Raw genomic sequence first — 20270 nt, forward strand, 5'->3', positions numbered from 1 at the left:
AATTTTACGTCATTTGCAGTAATGTGAATCACAGGATATTCAATGTTGTTATGTTTTACGTCGTGTTCCTGGAGTAAGACATCCCTAATGTCTTCCATTTTTACGTAATTACTAGCTACGGCAGCTGCGTCGTCAGTTTCATACGTACGTTTTGTGGCTGCCAGCGGTGTGAGTCATTGCCTATCGTCTCTTTGTTGGCGTGCGTCGTTATTGGGATTTGCAGACCTAACTTCTACAAATTCACCTTGTCGAGAGGGGCCTGCTCTGTTTGAATCCCGCCAGTTCTGCTGCAATTCAGGTCTGCCGTTACGATCACATCGTCTGTCGTCATGTCGGTAGACTCCATAGTTTCTTTCTTGTCGGACACGTGGTGCTCTGGACCGTTGCGTCTGAAGTTATTCTGTCTCCCATGATAATATTTATTTTGGTTTCCATATTGTCTGTTTCTCTGATTGTCTCTGTGATAGTCATTACCGCGAAGAGGCGACCTTTCCCTGTAATTATTACTACACTGCCAACGGTTGTCATACGGGTGGTGTCTGTTTTGGTCACGATTTACATTGTAAGAATAGCCTTGTCGTGTATTACTTCTGTCATCGCGGAATTGTGACAGATGTGACCTGTAATTGTTGTGCTCCTGTTTTCGCGTTCTGCGATTGTCAATGTCAATTTTCAGTTCTTGTAACAGTCCCTGAAAAGCTTCAATGTCGTCTTTGCAACGTCCTGCCAAAATAATATGTCCTAAATATTCAGGTAATTTGATTAAGCAAATGTGGATTAGTTCTGAGGGGCTGTATGGGTTTGACAGGTACTGATTCTTGTGCAACATGTCTTCAAAATATTTCAGAAGACTGGAAAATTCAGATTGTTCGAAATGTTTCATCATTATGATGCTATGTTTTACTCTGTCTTGTGTAGCTTGAGACCAATAGGCTGAGAGGAAGGCATGATAAAATTCTCCTTCACTGTGACAATCGTGAATGACCGATCGCATTCTTACAGCTGGTTCATTCTCCAAGTAGCCACACATAAATTCTAACCTGTGCTCCAATGACCAGTTGGGAGGAAAACAATGAGAGAATTGATGAAGCCATGCTTGTGGATGAATGTCGTTGTCAGAATTCTTAAATGTTTTGAATTTACGTGTAGTAATGAACAGCTTGTAGTCAAAATCATTGTGTCGGCGACTCGCATATCGGTCATTGTTACGTCGTGTCGGCGGTTCCATCTCAAAATTCGGTGCACCTTGCCAATTTCTTTCATAATTTCCGTAATTCCCTGTTATTATTTTGTGCCTTTTCCGTAATATCTAAGTCCCTCTTCCCATATTGGAGCGCGAGTGTCCTCTGAAATATGTAATTTTTGTATTACCTGCGTCAACTCATCTTGTACTTCCCGGATTTCCCTTTTCCACTGTGTATTGATTTGATTTTGATTTTATTTGAATTTTCTAATTTGTTCATACTCTTCTGTGTCAGTGAAGGCTACGGGTCTTGTGTCATTCAGATCATCATCTACCTTTGTAGATAAGTTAGTGAACTGATCCGAAAGGTCGGCTACTTTCTCTGATAGTAAACACATTTCCTCAGTGTGTTTTTCCATACCAAGTTTCAGAGTGTCCATTTGTGTTGAAATCGAATCTACTGTGTCCTTTAAGTTTTCCTGAGTTCTTGGAAGTTGCGTAACCGAATCGGTTGATGCAACTGAGTCCATTTTAGCTTGCAAGGTGTCGTGATTTTCACGAACAACAGTTTGCAGTTCTTTTATGGCTGCTCGTGATTCTGTAATGCATTTTCATGACGCGAAAAAATAGGTTGGAAATGCTCACAAATTTGTGTTATTACGTCATTACAGACTTTTTGACATTTCGTTTCAATGTTATGTAACTCAGTAGTTAAATCTTCATGTGTTTAATCGAGCGTGGTGTCTAACTTCCGAAGATTTTGTTCCATTGTGTCTAACTTTTGAAGCTTTTGCTGTGTTTGTCTCTCATTTTGTTCCATTGTGTCTAACTTTTGAAGATTTTGTCCCATTTGTTTCTGATTTTGTTCAAGCGTTGTGTCTAACTTTTGTAGCCTTTGTCCCATTTGTTGCATTAACTGTAATAACAGTGCACTGGTGTCTGAAACATGTTCCTCAGTGCTATTCGGCAGTGCATTTGAACCGGCAATATTCGCATTTTGAAAAGCAGAAAATGTGTCTTGATTTATTTGAGAAAACGGTGAAGACGCAAAATCTGAATCTACAGTATTTGCAAGATTGTGTCCTGTCATTTCGGAATTCTGAGGCGTGCTGTTGCCGACCGATCGATCGATAATGCTTCCCTGTTCACTAATTGTTTCACTGCCTACGCCATTATTTGCAGCCTGCTCCATTTCCCTATGCACAGTTACCAAATTACTACTTTGAACATTAGTTAATTCATTACATGGTGACGCTAACACACTGCTTTCATCTTCACTGTCATTTCTCAGTTTACTTTGGAGCCTAGTATTACGTTTTTCACACGCCATTATTGTCACAATATTTCACACGACAACACATAAAAACACAATTTGAAGAGCAAAAATAAGAAAACACATTAACATAGCACTGAAAATAATATCTCGTTAATTGCAAGCGCAGCTGCGAAATACTTGGTGCAAGTCTACATGCGTGCCACACCTGTTTTACTGTACAACAATGAGAGACTGCAACTACAAAGGAGATTCTCTTTACAATTACGCGCTAGCAATAAACAAAATCTACACTAATTACACAAACTACAAGAAAAAATCAGAAGATTCCAGTGAGGTATCTTCGGCTAAGGGTCGACATATGAAATGTCCCCTTAGAAAAATGATACATGACTGTGCCTAAACTGACACACAGTATTTTTAGCGCAACGCAATCCGACCTTCAAAAATCCCTACAATAGAATGGCCCTACTGCAATACAGCGAGCGCCACTACTGCCAGCCAAATAAAAGATTCAAACTACTGAAGGCACCAACTACTGATAGGCATAGTTAGCAAATGAAAGATTTTGATAGAGAACAAACAATGTATTTACCTCAATAGTGTTCAAAAGTCATAAAATATATAGCAGTTCATGACATCCATTCTTACAAATTTCAAAACTCCGCCATTTCTCTCATCACATCCACCACTGCTGGCGGCTCGCCTCTAACTGCGCAACGCTACGCGCTATTATCATCCAGCTGCCCAACACTACAATGGCAGACAACAATGCAAACTAGCCACAGACTGCACACAGCACAGCCAGTGATTTTCATACAGAGCGCTACGTGGCGTTACCAATATAAAAACCTAAACAGCCTACTTACAGTATGACTAAAAGAATAATGTGAGATTAGCATTGTTGTGCCATTGGACGTTGGTGGTGGAGGAGGAGGCGTATATCGGGAAGAACGACGCTAGTAAAAAAGAGGGGCGTCATTTTTCAATTCTCGTCTAGGGCGGCATTCCTCTAGGGCGACAAAGCACCTAGCAACAGCCTGCATATCACTTGTACTGCACTCTGAAAAAACGTATCGAAAGTAATCTAACTCTAACATACCACACACTTTAATGCAGGATGTTGCAGTTCAAGTGCCTCTCTACGAGCAACAATGGGCAGAAGTGGGCAGACATGTGATGTGTGGGCAGACAAGCTATGGAACGTGTCCCTGGTTAAATGTCGGTGGATACGGGTGGTGGTTGTCGAACGTTTATACCGACTGAACCCGAACACTACCAGCCAAGCTGCTTCTCAGTAAATTTGTATAATCGACGCTTGGTTCAAATGGCTCTGAGCACTATGGGACTTAACATCTATGGTCATCAGTTCCCTAGAACTTAGAACTGCTTAAACCTAACTAACCTAAGGACATCACATAACACCCAGCCATCACGAGGCAGAGAAAAGCGACGCTTGGTCTCCAGCGGTTCGTTACGAGGAATAAAGTAATCGTAATGTATTTGGTTTGTTACACCAGTAACCTCTGATTCTGTGAAAATACCTTCACGACTGTGCAGCAATAATTCTAATGAGGAAGGATCCTGGAACTATCCGGCAGATTAAATCTGTATTTTAGCTGAGGACTCGAATACAGAACCTTTGCGTTTTTTGAGCAAATGCTTTCCCGACAGATCTATCTAGCCACGTCCCACGACCTGCTCTCCTAACTTTACTTCTGTCAGCACAGGGTAGCATGATGACGTGATAAGCAGAGAGGAAAATATAAAACACAACAAGTAATACCTACTAATATATTTCCTCCACTGCTGTTCCTGTTTCCTAAATTTCAGACAGGCTAATTACAGATAGAATCATACGTTTTTCAGCGGAGTGGGCACTGTTTTTAAATTTGTTGGCAGATTACAACCGCGTTGTACCAGGTCACAATATCAGAACCTTGCCCTCTGAGTTGAGCTATTCAGGCTACTGACGGAAGGCGAGTAGTGGAGGGTGCCTAGATAGCTCACGGTAAGTGCAGTAGAACCGTAGAATGGATAAACTGCGTTCTGGGATGTAACAAGATGGAGAGGACTGTATGGACGTAGAAACGCGAGGGAAGGTAGATCGCAGGATTGTGGTCATGCACTTCCCTTCTCCACAGGGATGGAAACTGAAGAGTCAGCACGAGAGTTACCATTCATTCTGCCCCACTACCTCACAAGAAGCAAGTAAAAGGTGTTTCACAAATTTATGCCTAGCCTGCCACAGCTTGCCTTTTGAATCACTGATAAGACAGTGCACAGACATGCCCAGCTGTATTTATTTTCCACAGAGTGAGTTAGTAATAAGACTGACGCAAGAAATGCATATCGGCAGAATCTATGCAAATCTTTGCACACTATTCTGCACTGCTAGGGGGGAAATTGATTTTGTGTCATCCTGTACGACAGCTTTCGTGTTCTTCCAGGAAAGACAACTTCTCACCACAAGCACTGCTCGATTTTCAGTATGCAGCAGATTATATCTCCCCAGCATTTCTTGTCCAGTTCTCTTATGGGAGTAGGAAAAGTAACTTCACTGACCAAGTTAGTGCTTATATGCAAGTTGTTAAGTGTACTATTATGTAAAAAAGAGCTCAACAGTTGGAGCTTTCAACTGTCAATCCCACTGAAGAGCCTGGACCAAGTATACCATACTATCGATATGTATTCGACAGTGTCGGCTTCATTGTCTTCACTGCCACAACATGAGAGGTATAAAACGCATCACCACAGGTTCAGCTCTCCCAACATCAAGAGGGGCCCAGAGGCTTAAAGCGGCCCTCCCTACAATAGAAGTAAGTGACCTACACTATGTGATCAAAAGAATCCGGACACCTGGCTGAATATGACTTAGAAGTTTGTGGCGACCTCCATCGGTAATGCTGGAATTCAATATGGTGTTGCCCGCATCTCGTGGTCGTGCGGTAGCGTTCTCGCTTCCCACGCCCGGGTTCCCGGGTTCGATTGCCGGCGGGGTCAAGGATTTTCTCTGCCTCGTGATGGCTGGGTGTTGTGTGATGTCCTTAGGTTAGTTAGGTTTAAGTAGTTCTAAGTTCTAGGGGACTCATGACCATGGATGTTAAGTCCCATAGTGCTCAGAGCCATTTGAACCATTTGAACAAATATGGTGGCCGGCCGCGGTGGTCTCGCGGTTCTAGGCGCGCAGTCCGGAGCCGTGCGACTGCTACGGTCGCAGGTTCGAATCCTGCCTCGGGCATGGATGTGTGTGATGTCCTTAGGTTAGTCAGGTTTACGTAGTTCTAAGTTCTAGGGGACTGATGACCACAGCAGTTGAGTCCCATAGTGCTCAGAGCCATTTTGAACCAATATGGTGTTGGCCCACCCTTAGCCCTGATGACAGCTTCCCCTCTCGCAGGTGATGTTCAATCAGGTGCTGGAAGGTTTCTTGGGGAATGAAAGCCCGTTCTTCACGGAGTACTGCTTTGAGGAGAGGTTTCGATGCCGGTCGGTGAGGCCTGGTGCGAGGTCGGCGTTTCAAAATATCCCAACAGTTTTCTATAGGATTCAGGTCAGGACTATACAGGCCAGTCCATTACAGGGTTGCCATTGTCTTGTAACCATTTCGCCACAGGCAGTGCATTACGAATAGGTGCTCAATTGCGTTGAAAGATGCAATCGCCATCTAGAATTGCTCTTCAACTGTGGGACCCGAGAAGGTGCTTAAAACATCAATGTAGGCCTGTGTTGTGATAGTGCCACAATTAACAACAAGAGGTGTTATCCCCTCCATGATAAACACGACTACACCATAACACCAACGCCTCCGAATTTTACCTTTGGCACTACACACGCTGGCAGATGACGTTCACTGGGCATTCACCATACCCACACCCTTCCATGGGATCGCCACATTGTGTACCGTGATTCGTCACTCCACACAACGTTTTTCCACTGTTCAATCGGCTAGTGTTTATTCTCCTTACGCTAAGCGAGGCGTCGTTTGGCATTTAAGTGCGTGATATACTTATGAGCAGCCGCTCAGCCATGAAATCCAAATTTTCTCACCTCTCGCATAATTCTCGTAGTACTTGCAGTGGATCCTGATACAGTTTACAATTCCTGTGTGGTGGTCTTGATAGAAGTCTGCCTGTTACACATTACGACCCTCTTCAACAGTCAGCAGTCTCTGTCAATCAATAGACGAGGTCGGCCTGTACACTTTTGTGCTGTACGTGTCCCTTCACGTTTCCACTTCATTACCACATCGGAAACAGTGGACCCAGTGATGTTTAGGAGTGTGGAAATCTCGCGTACAGAAGTATGACTCAAATGACACCCAATCACCTGACCACGTTCAAAGTCCGTGCGTTCTGCGGAGCGCCCCATTCTGCTCTCTCACGATGTATAATGACTAGTTAGGGGCTGATATGGAGTACCTGGCAGTAGGTGGCAGCACAATGCACCTAACATGAAAAACGTTTGTTTTTGGAGGTGTCCGGATACTTTTCATCACATAGTGTAGGTGTTGCGGAACTTCAGATATTTTAACGTAAGGCAAGTAATGCATTATAGAAAATTGCTGCTCTAGACCTGAACATGTTCAGTACCATTCCATCGGACATATTCGCAACCACACTGCAAGATAAGCTGTGGATGTATGGTGAGTGGCTGCATTCAGTCCAGCTCACTGCACAATCGCCAACAGTTCCTGAACGGGAGGGATATGTGCAGTCTACCTGTAACACAGCTGATGGTCAGAGAAGTGCAGTAACGTTCTGGTCATTCATTAATTCACCATAAAGTGACTCCAATACAGTTTCATGGCTTTACAGTAAGCTATCAATGATGGAGAGCAGGAAGGTACCACATTTACCATTCCAATCCCTTTCCCTCCAACACTACATAGGTCACTGACAACATGACACAAATTAAACACTTTTCAGCCATTGCTCATAGTAAGGTATTTTACGTAAAAGCTCACTTAACAACTGTAAATACATACTCACTCAATGAACTTAAAATAATTCCACTACACAAAAACGAGCTCAATATGAAGTTATTTTGCCTTCTCGCATAGAGACCTGGGCAGAAAATTCTGCGGAGGTATAGTCTGTCTAAATTGAAAAGCGAGCAGAACTCGTGGTAGAGTTACTTTTCTCAGAAAAATGCTGCAGCTGCTATCTAGGACGACTAAGAATCAATTTCCCTCTATCTGTGTTGAACAGTGTCAAGATATTTACATAGAATCTGTCCACCTAGGTTTCTTGCGTTGGATGTATATTCCATGTAGTGTTAATGCAGTCCGCAAAAAAATAAACACCCGACGTGAGTGTCTACACTTTGTGTGTCACCAACGATTCATAAGGTGAGCTTCGGCATAGTTAGGTAAAGAGAGTTGGGGCTCGCATGCGTTCTCTCCAATTTTCAGACCTATGAAGGATGGAAATACATGACCGCAATTCGGGGAGCTACATTCCCTCACGCTTCTACTCTCTTCACCCTTCACTCCACACTATTACATCCACAGAACCCCTTAATAAGGTTCTGCTGTACTTAGATGAGGTGCATATGCTTAATATTTTCTATTAACACACGTCGCTTATCAATAATCAGTAATTTTGTACCATTAAAACAATATTTTAATACTTTGCGATTTTTCCATCGGCTGCAGCTCGGAAAGTACTAAAATGTAGTTTAATTTTGTGCTTGGAAAATTTTCACTAGAGGCAGCGGTTTCCGATTTATTCAAGAAAGTCCTTAAAAAAATAGCCTATAAACGTGGTGGACACGTCACGTGCTTCCAGCTCAAATCCTCAGAAGGGTGAAAGCTGTGTACAGTATCGACACAGCAGCGAGCGACACTGGGTTGTTCGTTCTTGTAATGAAGGAAACGATGGTGCTATTCTCAACGTGTGTGTCAGATCTCGGAGCGGATCGACGACGCCAAAAATGTTCAAGACCATGCCGTTAGCAGGTACAGTCATGCTCACAGTGTTTTGGGATATTCGAGGTGAACAGCTGAAGGATTCACCATGAATTTTTAACCATATCGATACATTTGCACATTCTGGATATATGAGGACGTCCTGAAAAGTAGTTCCACCAAATTTTTTATGTGAAAACTCTTAAAACTTTTTTAATGAAACAAATTTTATAAACATTCTACTCCTTTGTTCTTCACGTCTACACATTTAATTCTCAACGGAGTCATCCTGGCGACGGACACATTTCTCCTTGCTAGAGACGAGTTTGTTGATACCATCACTGTAGTATGTGTCCGAAGCTCGTGGCCTAGCGGCTAGCGTTGCTGCTTCTGGATCACAGGGTCCCGCGTCCGATTCCTAGCCAGGTTAGGGCTTTTCTCTGCCTGAGGACTGGGTGCTTGTGTTGTCCCATCATATCATCATCATCGTTCGTGACTGTGAAAGAAATTGGACTGTATAATAATTGTGACTTTGTCTGGGCGCTGATAATCGCACAGTTGAGCTCCCTGCAAACCAAACATCACTGTAGAATGTTTGACATTGTAGACCTCGTCTCTGTTTGCACAACGTCATCACTATCAACGTGAAGTTCTTGAAGGTGTTCTGTAATAAATTTCCTTTAATTTACGTCTATGGTGCCGGCCGGAGTGGCCGAGCTTTTCTAGGCGCTACAGTCTGGAACCGCGCGACCGATACGGTCGCAGGTTCGAATCCTGCCTCGGGCATGGATGTGTGTGATGTCTTTAGGTTAGTTAGGTTTAAGTAGATTTAAGTTCTAGAGGACTGATGACCTCAGAAGTTAAGTCCCATAGTGCTCAGAGCCATTTGAACGTCTATGGTCACAAACTTTTGGTTTGCTGATTACCGGTTTCCGTCTATATTGACCATCTTCAGATCTGCAGTAAAAATATGAGAACAACATAAGTACACTCGCAGATTGTCTACAGCTTAAATAATGGCCATAATGAAAAGTACTACTGACATTTACACTCCTGGAAATTGAAATATGAACACCGTGAATTCATTGTCCCAGGAAGGGGAAACTTTATTGACACTTTCCTGGGGTCAGATACATCACATAATCACACTGACAGAACCACAGGCATATAGACACAGGCAACAGAGCATGCACAATGTCGGCACTAGTACAGTGTATATCCACCTTTCGCGGCAATGCAGGCTGCTATTCTCCCATGGAGACGATCGTAGAGATGCTGGATGTAGTCCTGTGAAACGGCTTGCCATGCCATTTCCACCTGGCGCCTCAGTTGGACCAGCGTTCGTGCTGGACGTGCGGACCGCGTGAGACGACGCTTCATCCAGTCCCAAACATGCTCAATGGGGGACAGATCCGGAGATCTTGCTGGCCAGGGTAGTTGACTTACACCTTCTAGAGCACGTTGGGTGGTACGGGATACATGCGGACGTGCATTGTCCTGTTGGAACAGCAAGTTCCCTTGCCGGTCTAGGAATGGTAGAACGATGGGTTCGATGACGGTTTGGATGTACCGTGCACGATTCAGTGTTCCCTCGACGATCACCAGAGGTGTACGGCCAGTGTAGGAGATCGCTCCCCATACCATGATGCCGAGTGTTGGCCCTGTGTGCCTTGGTCGTATGCAGTCCCGATTGTGGCGCTCACCTGCACGGCGCCAAACACGCATACGACCATCATTGGCACCAAGGCAGAAGCGACTCTCATCGCTGAAGACGACACGTCTCCATTCGTCCCTCCATTCACGCCTGTCGCGACACCACTGGAGGCGGGTTGCACGATGTTGGGGCGTGAGCGGAAGACGGCCTAACAGTGTGTGGGACCGTAGCCCAGCTTCATGGAGACGGTTGCGAATGGTCCTCGCCGATACCTCAGGGGCAACAGTGTCCCTAATTTGCTGGGAAGTGGCGGTGCGGTTCCTACGGCACTGCGTAGGATCCTACGGTCTTGGCGTGCATCCGTGCGTTGCTGCGGTCCGGTCCCAGGTCGACGGGCACGTGCACCTTCCGCCGACCACTGGCGACAACATAGATGTACTGTGGAGACCTCACGCCCCACGTGTTGAGCAATTCGGCGGTACGTCCACCCGACCTCCCGCATGCCCACTATAGGCCCTCGCTCAAAGTCCGTCTACTGCACATACGGTTCACGTCCACGCTGTCGCGGCATGCTACCAGTATTAAAGACTGCGATGGAGCTCCGTATGCCACGGCAAACTGGCTGACACTGACGGCGGCGGTGCACAAATGCTGCGTAGAGAGCGCCATTCGACGGCCAACACCGCGGTTCCTGGTGTGTCCGCTGTGCCGTGCGTGTGATCATTGCTTGTACAGCCCTCTCGCAGTGTCCGGAGCAAGTATGGTGGGTCTGACACACCGGTGTCAATGTGTTCTTTTTTCCATATCCAGGAGTGTATATGCGTTTGTCCGCTTTAAGTATGAAGAAGTATACCTGTGTTTTATAAAAACAGTGTCCTAATGCACTGCAGCCATAGTGGCGTCGAAAAATATATATAAATAACAGCATGTGCACGATGCACGAGTCATGTTGTCAGCAGCACTACTGTTCAAAAAAAGCTGCCGTACAGTAGCCACAAGGTGTTTGTGTTCCAAGTTCACCAGATGTCGCTACAGTAGGCATACACGAGTTTTCAGTGATTAATTGAACAGCTTAAAATAAAGGGGCGGGGGACACAATCGTTGGAGTCTGGAAAGAGCTTATAAGGTATAAAAGGCATTACAGTAATAAAAAGCAATGAAACAGAACACGACAAAAGTCAGATTGTTAAAAAAAGGAAGAGTTATGAGACAGTAATTGACATATGCTCAAGTGCCAATATTCTAGATAATGACATAAGTAATAAACATCGTTCCTAGTACATAGTGCATTATGGTCCATTTATTGTTTTTAAGCTGTAGGCAATCTGTGAATGTATTTATGTTGTTCCCATAAATTTGTTGCAGATCTGAAGATGGTCATTGTAGACCGAAACCGGTACTGTGTGAACCAAACGTTTGTGACCATAGACGTAAATTAAAGGAAATTTATTCTATATGCGGGTCACTGTTCTACAGTGTTGCAGCTTGTGGCGTTCTTTAAGTTTTGGAAATAGATTAAAATCGGCTGCGATGAAGTCGGGACTGTATGGACGATGATCGATGAAATTGAACCCAAGGCATCGAATTGTTGCAAATGTCGCGGCGCTCGTGTGTGGTCTGCCGTTGTCATGCTCAAGGAGAGAGTGCTCCACGAGAGGACAAACTCTTCGAATTCGTGCTTTCGGTTTTCTGAGAGTCTCGCGGTACCTTTAGGCACGAATTTCAAATGCACCGCACCTGGAACATCCCAGAACACATGACTGTGCCTACTGATGGCATGACCTCGAAAATTTTTGGCTTCAGCGATCCACTCCGAGCTCTCACACAGTCGCTGAGACTAGCACCACCCGTTTCCTTCATTACAAGCACGAACAATCCAGTGTCGCACCCTGCTGTGTCGAGAGTGTTACCACTGTACACAGCTTTCATTCTTCTATGGATTTGAGTTAGAAGCTCGTGATCGGTAAAGTTGGTTGCAATCGCTTAGTACTCTTGTTCTGAAATACTGGACGAACATTTTGTGGCTGTTTATCTGTGCGTAGTGACATGAGTTCGCTTCTTCGCCCCCCCCCCCCCCCCCGTCCCCCGCGGCAGGTAGGTGGTTCTTACCCCAACAGTGGTTCTCTCCAGACAGTAAGTCACATGTGTACCGAGGTCGGTTGAAACCGATCCAGTGATTTAGCAGGAGATGTGGAACATGCATACATTCACTATCATAATAGTATGGAAGTATGAGGAATATATTGACAACTTGATAAAATCCGTAACATAGTTTGGTTCAAATGGCTCTGAGCACTATGGGACTCAACTGCTGTGGTCATTAGTCCCCTAGAACTTAGAACTACTTAAACCTAACTAACCTAAGGACATCACACACATCCATGCCCGAGGCAGGATTCGAACCTGCGACCGTAGCAGTCGCACGGTTCCGGACTGCGCGCCTAGAACCGCGAGACCACCGCGGCCGGCAACATAGTTTGTTAGGAGCAAACAGTATGATCATGATGAAATCATTTTTATTCACTACCGCGTGTCCCTAATGTAACAGTGATACGTCAGCAATGTAATTATAGCTACCTCGAACGTAAGGAACGAAACTGATCAGATCTATTGCACGTTTTTCTTTGTAATCAGCGTAACAGATACAAATTTGTACTTGTTTACTTGCAAGGAAATTTATTGCGATTGTCCTTTTTAATTAAAAGGAATACAATGGCTGTTCTTAGTCACCCTGTTTGCACATGATCTCTGAATTTATCGTCTTTCTCAAGTCCACAGATTGACCTTTGAGCGCTTCATTAATGTTCTGTCATTCATATTTCTTTCTGTTATGTGGATCTCTTCGATCTCACAAGCACCCGAGCACCCACGATACTTACATTCAGCTATCAGAGTTATTACGTTCTGTTCAGACCGCTCCAGCGCTGACACATTCGTATCAACCAGAAAAGATCCCTAGCAAAACAGTAGACAAATGCTGACTGTGCTACCACTACCAAAGCAGAGGAAAAGGAAACTTTCCGTAATGTTTCGCGTAAAGACCTAATTGTGTTCACTCGTGCTCGCTTACCGTAAACACAGAAAGAATTGAAGAGTTTGGTGCAAGGAGGCAGCTCCACTTTTTCCAGTTTGTGGCAAATTAAAAAAAAACGTTTTAAAAATTCAGTTTTCACCAAAACGAAAATACTGTCAGCCTTGTTTTAGGTTATGGGGTATCTAATACTACTGACGAGAATACATACAAATGCATGCACTCAAGTACGTGCAATAGAGTTTTGAATTTTGGAGCTGCCTCCGTTTTGCTCCAAACGAAATAAAAAACTCTTTGTAGGACCATTTTATTCATAATTAACCATATTTCAGTTTGAAAAACATTTACTAATAAAGAAAGTACAGCATTATTGGCATAACAGTCTTTCAGTCACCTCAGGATCGTTTGAAGCATCTGACGTCAACCGGTCGTAAAACCACATTTTGTTTTGCCCAATATACTTTCTGGCCAGCTCTTTGAGATCTTTAAACTTTTGGCCTTTAAGCGGGAGGAGACAATCATAAGCTTGATAAAGGTGGTCCATTGTTATGAGACTCGCAGGTCCTTGGTTGCAAATTTGCGCATTATCAAAGAAAGTCATCCTTACGGTCGCACTGCATCGAATAATCCCTTTACCTATGTATGCCTGTTTATAGAGGAATATTTTGTTCTTAGTGATTAAATATTTTCCTCTTTTCTTGTTCGATAATGATACGTAAGGGTCCTTTACAAAAAATGTCTTCAACGTGTCAAGAAAGTGGAAAATAAATCTCTGGTCCACTTCAGTGACATGAAATTTGGGGTTGGTTCTTCTTTTAATGCGAGCATAGTCCACTGCAAGAAAAACTCTTTCCATCTTCCTCAAACACTTTTCTATATTACCGGACGTTCTGTCACATGGCATAAAACTGTGGCCCGGTTCTGGGAATCGATGAACGATCTTCGTAAAGCGGCAGCTTTGCACAAGGTGAAGCAGGTACTGCGTTAACGAATGATTTTTATTTCGTGAGACACAGTTATCGGAAAGTAGGTAAAGTGTTTTGATATCATCTGTTAGAACGTGGTCGATGTAATGATGTATAAAACTTATTGGCTCATTGGGTGTGTTTTTCAGATGGTTTCATCACAGAGATAAAAATAATGTTTTCCAGTCTTACCAGACTAAATCGCAAAGTTACACACCCACAACTGGCGTTTATAAGATGCGTCCCCTGAAGGAACTTTGGGGAGAGGCACATTTTGTTGGTAGTCGAAGCACAACATCTCGGTGTCATTATTACATTGTGCAAGTGCCATCTTGCCTTTAATATCTTGATAAAATGAATCCGCCCGACTTTGATGAAGTAGCTTGGCATCCTGGAGCTCCTTACGTCTCTCATCTGAGATAGGAGAGGCACTCAGTTACTTTTGTATGTTGTCACACTTTTGACACGTGTCCGATCTTGAGTGCCCGAATCGGAAGTTAAAGTATGTCTTGAAGTACCGTAAGTAAAAATCATATTCTACTGGAGACTCGGGGTACTTCTCCCTGTACAAAGGATGCACTGCTTTGATACTGAGGTCGGCAGGCAAGTACTGTCTGTTGCCATTGTCTCGTCGACTGCAGTGCGATTCTCGCCTAGGGAAACTGTCAATATGACAATGGATCTTTTGCACAGTTTCATCTGGAATTTTGTTGGGTCTTGTATTATGCTTTCCCCTACCATCTGGTTTTGGTGTGATAGATCCGTCAGAAGAAAGTTGCTTTGTGTTGTTTTCCACTCACTTTCTGGACACACCATAAGGTGACGCAAATGCTTTTTTGCCGACTCTTGCATTACTCTTATCTCCTTCCTGCTATTGTTTGGGGGAAGAACGAGGCAATTTCTCTGAATCTAGTGGGTGGAGCTGCCTCTTTCTTGCACCAAACGAAGGGGCCTTTTTTTGTGTTGTTGTTGTTGTGGTCTTCAGTCCTGAGACTGGTTTGATGCAGCTCTCCATGCTAATCTATCCTGTGTAAGCTTCTTCATCTCACAGTACCTACTGCAACCTACATCCTTCTGAATCTGCTTAGTGTATTCATCTTTTGGTCTCCCTCTACGATTTTTACCCTCCACGCTGCCCTCCAATGCTAAATTTGTGATCCCTTGATATTCCAGGACATGTCCTACCAACCGATCCCGTCTTCTAGTCAAGTTGTGCCTCAAACTTCTCTTCTCCCCAATCCTATTCAATGCCTCCACATTAGTTACGTGATCTACCCACCTAATCTTCAACATTCTTCTGTAGCACCACATTTCGAAAGCTTCTATTCTCTTCTTGTCCAAACTATTTATTGCCCATGTTTCACTTCAATACATGGCTACACTCCATACAAATACTTTCAGAAACGACTTCATGACACTTAAATCTATACTCGATGTTAACAAATTTCTCTTCTTCAGAAACGCTTTCCTTGCCATTGCCAGTCTACATTTTATATCCTCTCTACTTCGACCATCATCAGTTATTTTGCTGCCCAACTAGCAAAACTCCTTTACTACTTTAAGTGTCTCATTTCCTAATCTAATTCCCTCAGCAACACCCGACTTAATTCGACTACATTGCGTTATACTCGCTTTGCTTTTGTTGATGTTCATCTTATATCCTCCTTTCAAGACACTGTCCATTCCGTTCAACTGCTCTTGCAAGTCCTTTGCTGTCTCTGACAGAATTACAATGTCATCGGCAAACCTCAAAGTTTTTATTTCTTCTCCCTGGATTTTAATACCTACTCCAAATTTTTCTTTTGTTTCCTTTACTGCTCGCTCAATATACAGATTGAATAACATTGGGGAGAGACTACAACCCTGTCTCACTCCCTTCCCAACCACTGCTTCCCTTTCATGCCCCTTGACTCTTAGAACTGCCATCTGGTTTCTGTACAAATTGTAAATAGCCTTTCGCTCCCTGTATTTTACCCCTGCCACCTTCAGAATCTGAAAGAGAGTATTCCAGTCAACATTGTCAAAAGCTTTCTCTAAGTCTACAAATGCTAGAAACGTAGGCTTGCCTTTCCTTAATCTTTCTTCTAAGATAAGTCGTAAGGTCAGTATTGCCTCACGTGTTCCAACATTTCTACGGAAGCCAAACTGATCTTCCCCGAGGTCGGCTTCTACTAGTTTTTCCATTCGTCTGTAAAGAATTCGTGTTAGTATTTTGCAGCTGTGACTTATTAAACTGATAGTTCGGTAATTTTCACATCTGTCAACACCTGCTTTCTTTGGGATTGGAATTATTATATTCTTCTTGAAGTCTGAGGGCATTTCGTCTGTCTCGTACATCTTGCTAATCAGATGGTAGAGTTTTGTCAGAACTGGCTCTCTCAAGGCCGTCAGTAGATATAATGAATTTGTTGTCTACTCCCTCAATAGAGCCAAAAAGTGGAGCTGCCTCCTTCTTGCGCCAAACCCCTCAATTGTCGTTCACCCGTGCAACTTCCTGCAGATTAAAACCGTGTGGCAGATAGGGACTCGAACCTGGGCCCTCTGCTTTTCGCAGACCGGAGCTCTACCGTCAGAACTATACGAGCACAACTCCCGACCCAGCCTAACAGCCCTGCTGGCTCCAGTGCCTCCTCTCCTACTTTCCCCTACTCACACGAGTGCTCCACTCGCGTTCTCTCCGGTGTGAACCGGGCCGCGCTACAGAGCGTTCTCTGCCCGCAGGCTTCCTGAGCACGGGCGACGCGGCGGCTCCGGGCAACTACGCGCTCAAGGACCAGCTGCTGGCGCTGCGCTGGCTGCGCCGCCACGCGCCGGCCTTCGGCGGCGACCCGCGGGCGCTCTCCGTCAGCGGGCAGAGCGCCGGCGCCGCCTCCGCACACCTGCTGCTGCTGTCGCCCGTCTCCGCAGGTCAGCCCCGCCCCTCACGTTCAACTAATACCCCAGCCCGTCTCAGTCGCTACAATGCCAACGGTTATACAGAGTGTTACAAAAAGGTACGGCCTAACGTTCAGGAAACATTCTTCACACACAAATAAAGAAAAGATGTTATGTGGACATGTGTCCGGAAACGCTTAATTTCCCTGTTAGAGCTCATTTTAGTTTCGCCAGTATGTACTGTACTTCCTCGATTCACCGCCAGTTGGCACAATTGAAGGAAGGTAATGTTGACTTTGGGGCTTGTGTTGAATACGACTTATTGCTCTACAGTACTAGCATCAAGGACATCGGTACGTAGCATCAACAGGTTAGTGTTCATCACGATCGTGGTTTTGCAGTCAGTCCAATGTTTACAAATCCGGAGTTGGCAGATGCCCATTTGATGTATGGATTAGCACGGGGCAATAGCCGAAGCGCGGTACGTTTGTATCGAGACAGATCTCCAGGACGAAGGTGTCCCGACAGGAAGACGTTCGAAGCCATTGATCGGCGTCTTAGGGAGCATGGAACATTCCAGCCTATGACTCGCGACTGGCGAAGATCTAGAACGACGAGGACACCTGCAATGGACGAGGCAATTCTTCGTGCAGTTGACGATAACCCTAATGTCATCGTCAGAGAAGTCGCTGCTGTACAAGGCAACGTTGACCACGTCACTGTATCACTGTATGGAGAGTGCTACGGTCGAAGTGTTTGTACGCTCCTCAACAACAGATTCGGTGACCGATGGATTGGTAGAGGCGCACCAATTTCGTAGCCTCCACGCTGTCCTGACCTCAACCCTCTTGCCTTTCATTTATGGGGGCATTTGAAAGCTCTTGTCTACGCAACCCTTGTACCAAATGTAGAGACTCTTCGTGCTCTTATTTATGGACGGCTGTGATACAATACGCCATTCTCCAGGGCTGCATCAGCGCATCTGCGATTCCGAGCGACGGAGGGTGGATGCATGTGTCCTCGCTAACGGAGGATATTTTGAGCATTTCCTGCAACAAAGTGTTTGAAGTCACGCTGGTACTGTCTGGTGCTGTGTGTTTCCGTTCCATGATTAATGTGATTTGAAGAGAAGTAATAAAATGAGCTCTGACATGGAAAGTAAGCGGTTCCGGACACATGTCCATATAACATATTTTCTTTCTTTGTGTTTGAGGAATGTTTCCTGAAAGTTTGGCCGTACCTTTTTGTAACACCCTGTATACAGCGTGGTCCATTGATCGTGACGGGGCCAAATATCTCACGAAATAAGCGTCAAACGAAAAAACTGCAAAGAACGAAACTTGTTTAGTTTGAAGGGGGAAACCAGATGGCGCTATGGTTGGCCCGCTAGATGGCGCTGCCATGGGTCAAACGCATATCTACTGCGTTTTTTTAAATAGAAACCCCCATTTTTTATTACATATTCGTGTAGTACGTAAAGCAATATGAATGTTTTAGTTGGGCCACTATTTTAGCTCTGTGATAGATAGCACTGTAATAGTCACAAACACATAGCTCACAATTTTAGACGAACAGTTGGTAACAGGTAGGTTTTTTTAAATTAAAATACAGAACGTAGGTACTTTTGAACATTATATTCCAGTTGTTCCAATGTGATACATATACCTTTGTGAACTTCTCATTTCTGAGACCGCATGCTGTTACAGCGTGATTACCTGTAAATACCACATTAATGCAATAAATACTCAAAATGACGTCCGTCAACCTCAATGCATTTGGCAATACGTGTAACGACATTCCTCTCAACACCGAGTCGTTCGCCTTCCGTAATGTTCGCACATGCATTGACAATGCACTGACGCATATTGTCAGGCGTTGTCGGTGGATCACGATAGCAAATATCGTTCAACTTTCCCCACAGAAGGAAATCCGGGGACGTCAGATTCGGTGAACGTGCGGGCCATGGTATGGTGCTTCGACGACCAATCCACCTGTCATGAAATATGCTATTCAGTACCGCTTCTACCACACGTGAGCTATGTGCCGGACATCCATACTGTTGGAAGTACATCGCCATTCTGTCATGCAGTGAAACATCTTGTAGTAACATCGGTAGAACATTACGAAGGAAATCAGCATACATTGCACAATTTAGATCGCCATCGATAAAATGGGGGCCAATTATCCTTCCTCTCATAATGCCGCACCGTACATTAACTCGCAAAGGTCGCTGATGTTCCACTTGTCGCAAACATTGTGGATTTTCCGTTACCCAGTAGTGCATATTATGCCGGTTTACGTTACGTTGGTGAATGACGCTTCGTCGCTAAATAGAACGCGTGCAAAAATTCTATCATCGTCCCGTAATTTCTCTTGTGCCCAGTGGCAGAACTGTACACGACGTTCAAAGTCGTCGCCATGCATTTCCTGGTGCATAGAAATATGGTACAGGTTCAATCGGTGTTGATGTAGCATTCTCAACACCGACGTTTTAGAGATTCCCGATTCTCGCGCAATTTGTCTGCTACTGATGTGCGGATTAGCCGCGACAGCAGCTAAAACACCGACTTGGGGATCATCATCTGTTGCAGGTCGTGGTTAACGTTTCACATGTGGCTGAACACTTCCTGTTTCCATAAATAACGTAACTATCCGGCGAACGGTCCGGACACTTGGATGATGTCGTCCAGGATACCGAGCAGCATACATAGCACACGCCCGTTGGGTATTTTGATCACAATAGCCATACATCAACACGATATCGACCTTTTCCACAATTGGTAAACGGTTCATTTTAACACGGGTAATGTATCACGAAGCAAATACCGTCCGCACTGGTGGAATGTAACGTGATACCACGTACTTATACGTTTGTGACTATTACAGTGTCATCTATCACAAAGCGGAAAAAGTGGTCAAACTAAAACATTCATATTTCTTTACGTACTACACGAATATGTAATAAAAATGGGGGTTCCTATTTTTAAAAAAACGCGGTTGATATCCCCTTGATCTATGGCAGTGCCGTCTAGCGGGTCAACCATAGCGCCATCTGGTTTCCCCCTTCAAACTAGACGAGTTTCGTCCTTTCTAGTTTTTTCGTTTGACGCTTATTTCGTGAGATATTTGGCCCGGTCATTATCAACGGATCACCACGTATATACGAGAATTAGTCAATTATTATCCGCAATTTAGTAGTATTTTTGTTCATTTTGGTAGTGCTGTTGTTTTACGTTGATGACGCTTGCTTGATTTATTTGTTGTTATATCTTTGCAATTTTCAAGCTGGTAGGTTAGTTTCGTTATCACTGCCGTACTGTTAATCATGGCTGCTCCGCTGTCTATTTGTACCAAAGAAGAGCAACGTTCAGTGATCCGTTTT

At 44.4% G+C, this 20270-nt stretch overlaps 1 protein-coding gene across 1 annotated transcript in view; it reads left to right on the plus strand.

The window, feature by feature from the left end:
• Positions 1 to 20270, plus strand: part of LOC126268026 (juvenile hormone esterase-like) — a 530118-nt gene that overhangs the window by 234888 nt on the left and 274960 nt on the right. The window contains exon 5 of the mRNA XM_049973445.1: positions 16736 to 16921. Within this exon, the coding sequence (XP_049829402.1) occupies positions 16736 to 16921 (186 nt within the window). The remainder of the gene's footprint in view (positions 1 to 16735; positions 16922 to 20270) is intronic.

The sequence above is a fragment of the Schistocerca gregaria genome, chromosome 4 (genome assembly GCF_023897955.1).
Source record: "Schistocerca gregaria isolate iqSchGreg1 chromosome 4, iqSchGreg1.2, whole genome shotgun sequence".
In the NCBI taxonomy this organism is placed as follows: Eukaryota; Metazoa; Arthropoda; class Insecta; order Orthoptera; family Acrididae; genus Schistocerca; species Schistocerca gregaria.